Source organism: Aegilops tauschii, chromosome 4 (assembly GCF_002575655.3).
Source record: "Aegilops tauschii subsp. strangulata cultivar AL8/78 chromosome 4, Aet v6.0, whole genome shotgun sequence".
In the NCBI taxonomy this organism is placed as follows: Eukaryota; Viridiplantae; Streptophyta; class Magnoliopsida; order Poales; family Poaceae; genus Aegilops; species Aegilops tauschii.
In genome coordinates this window covers 332683154-332690453 of record NC_053038.3, presented here as the reverse complement: position 1 = coordinate 332690453, position 7300 = coordinate 332683154, and the positions used below count along the sequence as shown (strand labels likewise).

At 46.9% G+C, this 7300-nt stretch overlaps 1 protein-coding gene across 1 annotated transcript; it reads left to right on the top strand.

Moving 5' to 3' along the window:
* Window positions 1-5598: 5598 nt before the first annotated feature.
* On the top strand, window positions 5599-6470 carry LOC109785350 (uncharacterized). The gene has a single exon (XM_020343951.4). The coding sequence runs from the start codon at window positions 5708-5710 to the stop codon at window positions 6329-6331; it is 624 nt and encodes a 207-aa protein (XP_020199540.1). The 5' UTR covers window positions 5599-5707; the 3' UTR covers window positions 6332-6470.
* Window positions 6471-7300: the final 830 nt, after the last annotated feature.

The following is a 7300-nucleotide window of genomic DNA, read 5'->3' as shown; positions in this document are numbered from 1 at the left end:
GTCAGCAGCCTGAGATTGTGACATTTTTTCTTGTTCAGCTTTTTACCTACAGATGGCCTCCCATGTAGCAATTTGATTCTGGTTGGATAGTATATACTGTAGATATAACAACTAGCTTGTTCTGCTAGACTTACATTCATTTTAACAATGACACATATATCAGCAGGTTTTAAGTTATTGACATGATTTGATGAGCATTTGCTAGGCTATAAATTGAAATGTATCGCATCTGAGCAAGTTACACCGGGTCAGATTTTATCTTGTGCCAATTATGCCAGCAGATATCATCAAGACTTGGATTTTATCATGTAAAGTCAAGCATGTTTTAGGCGAACAAGTAAAGAGTTACTGGATTAGGCTTAGTTCATGATATCTGTTTTACTATACTCAGATCGTTTTAATAAAGCATTAGGAACATTGTAAAATACAATGTGATTGAGTAGCAACCTGCCAGTAGTATATCTAGCATCTACTCCCTCCGTTCCTAAATATAAGTCTTTTTAGAGATTCTAAGATGGACTACATACAGAGCAAAATGAGTGAATCTACACTCTAAACTACGTCTATCTACATCCGTATGTAGTCCATATTGAAATCTCTAGAAAGACTTATATTTAGGAACGGAGGGAGTAAGACAAAATGGGCATGTTGGTGCACCATCTGTTTTGTGCATATGATTCGAGTTCAGAACTTTGAGGTATTCTAAAAGCCTCTTCTTTAGATATCTGTATTCTCTTGCCTGGATAAATGGTGGACTTGAACATTGGAGCCTGTAGTGATATCCATATTACAGGCATTTGACCTTCAGTTGCTAGTTTGTATGTGTGATACTTTAGTGACATAGAGGTTGTGGCAATATTCTTAACATCTGTGAAATTGAATCAGTCATGTCACTAGTTTGATTACTTATTCTTAAAGGCAGGTGGTGTTTATTTTGATGAACATCTTTAACATGTATAGAAATTATCGTTCTGTTCCTCGCTATAGAATAAATTAAACAATCAGAATCGCTACTGATCAATTGTAATGAAAATATTATTTGCCCATCTTGACTAGCAGTATGCAGAGTTATTTAGCAAGACATACTCTGGTCCCTACTTATATGCGAGATGTCATAATATGTATATGAATTGTCTAATCTAAGGATCAGTTTCAAGTCTGCCACTTTCCTTGCTACTCCACAAGGGCACTATACTTTTTTTTTTTCGAGGGTGAATGACAGTGGGAGAGGCTCCCACTGACTTTGTATTACTCACAAAGGAACAATTACATATGTGTTACAAAGGGTTTTTGTGGCCCCCCGGCCATGCAAGCTATCCACAGCCCTAGTGACCCAAATTTACAATGTAGTTGGACAGGAAGGGGCGAAGTTCCTCTCTGCAGTTATGTGTTAGCAGCTCCAAGAGATGCTTGAATCTAGCCAGCCATGCTCCGAAAGAATGCTGAATCCCTCTAAAGTGTTGGTTGTTTCTCTCCATCCATAGACTCCAAGCAGCCAAAAGAAATATATCCATGAATAGAGGTTGCCTCCAGTTATCCCTACCCCCACGCAATATAGCCAATCTGTTGTCGTCTATCGGCCATGCCAATCCAACTTTATCCCAGCAGCGTTGGCTAAAGGGGCAATTGAAGAACAGATGTTCCACAGTTTCCTCTGGAGGGTTTTGACAGAACAGGCATGTGTAGTTGCCCCCCATGACAGCAAAATGTCTGCGTTTGAGCATATTCCTGGTATTCAGACGATCAACTAGGAGTAGCCACCCAAACATCTTGAATTTGATCGGGCTTTTGGCTTTCCAGAGCCATCCGAACGCCTCATCTGCCACAACCTGTTTGTAGCAATGGTTATAGAATTTCTTGGAGGAGAAACGCCCGAGCGTGCATTCCCAGATGTCACAGCGGTCGTTGGCCACCCGATTTCGTGCCAACCCCTCCTGGATCTCTTTGATTTCCTCCCTCGCCTGGATCGAGAGAGGTAGACTAAAGATCATGGCTGGGTCAGTTGCAGTAAGAACCTTAGCAATGGAGTCGTCTTCATTCAAGCAAAATGAAAAAGCCCGTGGGTATATGTCCATGAGTGGGGAATCCTGAATATTATCAGACCAAACATCTTTCCAGAATAAAGCGCTAGAGCCATCCCCCGGGGTGACTTTAGTGATCCCTCGAAAGATCCCACTGAGTTGCATCACATCCTTCCACCAGAAAGAGCCCACTGCCACTATACTTCTTGAAAGGCACTCCCTCTGTAAACCAATATAAGATTGTTTAGATCACTAAAGTAGTGATCTAGAAGATCTTATATTAGTTGACAGAGGGAGTATATCAGAGAGTAATGTGATCATAGAAGAAAACGCAAATGGTTGTCAGAAATAAAATAATCAATTAAAGCAAAAGAAGCAAATTTAATGTTTAGAATGCTATTATGGTAAATAATATTTTGGTTATTAGTGGCTAGAAATGCCTATTGTCTGTTTTCTAACTTTAATCTGGACAATTAAATCAAAAGAAGCAAATGGACTTTATTGATAACTTCTACTCCCTCCGTCCAATAATATAAGATATTTTTACAACCAATGTACTCAGTTTGGAGACGTTTCTACAGTTATATTTATGTGTGTCATAAGCTGGTTCCGTTAGAAAATTTGGGGGGTTTTAAAATTACATAAATGGTCCACATTATATGTATGTCACTCTTTGGGCATCCTGTCTTCTGAGTTAGGGAAAAACTTAGTCAACAAGCACTAGTACCTTCGGCATTTTTATTCACAAGAACAACTGTGAGCATCATGGGGAGACCCAGGTGCGCATGGTGAGCATCCAGACATTTTGGAGAGATCTGTTCTCTGTACTTGATGAGTAATACTAGCTTGCAAGATGCTCTCGGAATTTCCTGCCCATCCGTTCTCTTGTTAAGCAAACTAAACGAGTAATAACGAAAACAAAGGGGCTTATAACAAAGAACAAAAAGAAGTTGAAAAATACCACCAGCGTCTTGCCTTTTAGTAATTGAGTTATTACTTTTGTACCCACTCCGATCCATGAGTAATACTCCCTCCGTTCCTAAATATAAGTCTTTCTATAGATTCCAATATGGACTACATACGGAGCAAAATGAGTGAATCTACACTCTAAACTATGTCTATATACATCCGTATGTAGTTCATATTAAAATCTCTAGAAAGACTTATATTTAGGAACGGATGGAGTACTATATAACTAAAATTATTATTTCAAGCATGCCTTCTATGCCGTTAATTGGGAAGATCCAGACTGGGTCTTGATTTTCCAGAGGTCCTTGGGTCTGGATCTGCTTCGTCTATCTAGGCCTTGCTGTGCTGTCCAATTCTTTTTGGCAGGTGGGCAATCTAGCCCTGCTATTTCGTGGCCGCTACCTCTTCATTCTGAATGAATCATTCGTGGTAAGCAGGTAACGCTTTGTCGGGCTAATGGCATCACACCCTTCAGTGCCGAAGGGAAAGGCGATATTATAATCTCCTCAGGTGACGGATGACAGCAGTGATCTTAAGTGTCGCGGTCACCGTTGGCTCGTTTTGTTCTGTTTGCAGATCTCCAATGCCGCATGATTCCAAAAAAAATTCAGGTGAACTGTCTTGTTCAGCGAAGCCTTAGCACAAAAGCAACCAGGAATTCTTGAGGCTGCAGCTATATGACAACAGAGCTGTAGGTGTTTGTGGTGAGCAGTTTGGTAGTACTTGCCTGGTGGCATGACAGGCTTGGTTTTCCAGCGTGTGACCGCTGTGTCTAGTTGTCAGCCAGGATTTGTGGGAATGCCATGTGACCCCATGAACCAGATTCGTATAAGAAATTTGTTTGCTTTTGGTGTTTATATGTCTGGTGAAACTTCATGGGAAGCTTCGGGCTAGTGCCCCTCTTTTAGCTTGGCTGTGCAGTGATTTTCAAGGCTAGCCGCAGTGATTTTTGGCTGTTTTATACTAGCTGAGGAAATTTGTATTCTCCACCATTTCTTTGCAATGCTCATCAAGAGAGAAACAGAATCTTACACCGGGGTTCAGAAAACATCACGGTTAATTTTCCAGCTTCACTTCCTGAATTCTTCAGGCTGTTGTGCGTTGGGCTTTGGTACATTCATGTGCTTCGACGCAGCGTGGAGACCGCGTATACGATTTCACTTGTGCGGGATGACACTGGGGGGACTGAGATCCAGTGCCTTTATCAAGTGAAGTCACGCTGCAACTTTACCCTTCTAATCTCCATCCAATCCACATCCTACGGTCCAGATCACACAAGGAGAAAGGCTCTCAACACTTAGCGCTTTTGTGTAGATGATTACTCAACATTGACACTTATTGCTGTAGCATTCGGACATTATGCGCTGCAGCCTTTTAATATCAAGTTCTACTGGATTTAGTGTCAACTGCAATTGATTTATTCCACTTTGATTGCATAATGCACTAATGTATAACCAAACCAAATTTTGTTTTATAGTCTGCTCATGAGTATCTACAGTTCTTTATTTTTTGGGTTTCAATCTGTTCAAATAAAACTGAGTTCAAGTGCCATTGCATCGTTGTTTGCAGCTTATTAATGTTTGCTGCTATCCTGAAAACTGCTAAGTGTTAAGAGCCTTTCTTCTTGTGTGATCTGGACCGTAGGATGTGAATTGGATGAAGATTAGCAGGGTAAAGTTGCAACGTGACTTCACTTGATAAAGGCACTGGATCTTAGTCCACACTGTGGAGCTCTTGGCCTGGGATGTACCGGTGGACGTGGACGTGGACACCTGGCCACTCCCATGATGTAAACTATTCTGAAGCTGCTAGTACCGCGGGGATTACGCTGGTAGTTGGGTTTCAGGTCTTCATGGTCCACACTGCCACGCGGTTTACATCTTGATTAAGCAAAGCCATGTTCCCCGCTGACGAGCAGCTATAGTTAACTCCATGGCATAGGGGACGTAAAATAGGGAAACGCGTGGCTGTCGCTATAATTTTATAAGAGTGATTGGTTAAGAAAGAATGATGCGTCATTTGAGAAGCGTTCGCAGAGGAACAAGCAAAGCAATTCTTTTCGTGACGCCATACCACGTGATCTTCAGCTCCACAACTCACAAGTGACTGGATGAAAACAGAACGCGCAGAGCTGCCTGTGCCGGCAAAAACTACAGTTGAGGCCACGTACTACAAACGCAGCCAGTGGGGCTAATTACGCGGTAGTGCCAAGGAGATCACAAAAGGGAGTTTCGGTCTCGTATCTTCACCTGTACATTGCCACTTGATGAAGGCAAAACAAAACGCCCCTGTCATGTTTACGCAAAAAAAAAAACGCCTCTGTCATGGATGAAAACCAGGAAATGGGAACCCACGGGACAGACAGTGGAAACGGCCCCACGTTCGGAGGCGCGACGCGCAATCGCGTCCTAGCCGCCGTCCGTCAGCCCGATGAGGCGCCGCACTATGTGGCGCCCCTCCTGGCGGACGGGCCCCACACGCCTGACCGCAATCATCCACTGCTGCTCCAGCTTATGCACAACTGCCAAGCAAAGATGCAGGTAACAGACGCGGTCGCTTCCCTTCACCACACAAGCAAAGCATCCCAGCTGAGCTCCCTATTTATGCAGCGATCCCCGCCACACTCATCCATCACCAGCTTTCACCGAACAAACCTCCATACCAAAAGCAAAAGAGCGGAGCAGCTACACAGCCCCCCCGATCCTTTTGTAAACACAATGGCGGCGCCGGCGATGTTTCCTAAGGCGACGAGGAAAGCCTCCGTGGGCGGCCGGGCGTGGCGGCTGCTGCGGCTGGCCGTGCTCTGGGCGCGGAAGGGGAGCGCGGCGCAGAGCCTCCGCCTGCTCAAGACGCTGCGGCACAGCCGCGTCGGCGGCCTCGGCCTCGGCGGCCGGCGCAACGACCGGCTGCACTACGGCGAGCGGGAGTTCTCCATCGACGAGACGCCGGCGTTCCGGTTCCGCACCCCCTCCGCGCGCGTGCTCCGGTTCATCCCCTGCATCGCGCCCTCCGTCCCGGACACCCCCGGCGTCTACGGCGACGACCGCTACTTCTTCCGCGACGACCGCGAGAGGGACGCGAGCTGCGCCGGGGACTTGTACGATGACCAGCCGAGCGAGTGCGGCCTGGAGAGCCTCGACGATGGCGCGGATGAGCAGCTGCTCGAGCGCGCGATGATGGAGGCGAGCGTCGGCTCGGCGGGAGCCGCGGAGGGCGGCGAGGATGCCGGGGTGGACGTGAAGGCGGACGAGTTCATCGCAAAGTTCTACGCGCAGATGAAGCTGCAACGGCAAATCTCGTGGCTGCAATACAACGAGATGATGGAAAGGGGCGTCTGCTAGAACAATAGTGTCGTTTGCTCAATCTTGAGTTTTGATTCATCGATGTCAATTGCAAGTTAGATACACAAAATGCAGAAACCGTAGTTGTCACATGTATATATGTGCATATATTTCTATTGATTTCTCAATTTCTGTCGGACTTTCTCTCTCCAAAACGTTGCCCTCGACTCGGCGGTAGATCTTCCGATTTTTTTTAACATAGTACAAAGTCTCCCACATACACTCATCCCTGATCCGTCGTCGGGCGCGCTCCTCCCGGCCAGTGTTTGATGCTCGTGCTCACGTCGAGCCAGCGTACAAGAACGCCCGAACCGGAGGCACGTACCATACGCCGCGAGAGGCAGCGGGCCGCGCAGAGGGCGGGGGAGGCTGGTTCTGTCAACGCCCCTGACAAGCAGGACCCGCAGGGCAGCGACCACTCCAGCCAACGCGCTGCCCAGCGGCCCACTCGAGTCGGGCGGCCCAGCTCGCGCACCAGCGGGCCGGAATGGACGCACTGAAGCCCACCCCATCGCTACAAGTAACGAACGGCCAGGAAAGGACCGGCATCCAGAGGATCAAGGACGAACCGGCGGCTACCATTTTCCTCTTTCCCGAACCTAGCTACTATGTTCTTCCATTCGAGAGCTATGCTTATGTAATCGATTTGTATCTGCTACTACTTCAGAGAGCCATATAGATCGATCCACTACTCTGCTCCTATCATCTAGTGTCAGAGACCAAACCTCCCACTCAATCCGCTCTGGCTCACCTCATCGAGACGAGAGGCCTGCGACAAGCACGCGAGGCCATGGATCCGAGTGTCTCGTCCTTCCTCACCCGCTTCGAGACCAACATCGAAGCCGCGATCGACGGCCTGACCAAAGCCCAGCAGTCTACGTCGACGAAGATCGACGACCTACTCGCGTGGCGCCCCGATCTCGAGCGCCGAGTGGCGGATCTGGGCGATGCCGTCACCGCTCTGCAACG

What these genes read in the sequence shown, in the direction of transcription:
- LOC109785350 (XM_020343951.4), top strand. Translation starts at nt 5,708, where the DNA reads ATGGCGGCGCCGGCGATGTTTCCTAAGGCGACGAGGAAAGCCTCCGTG.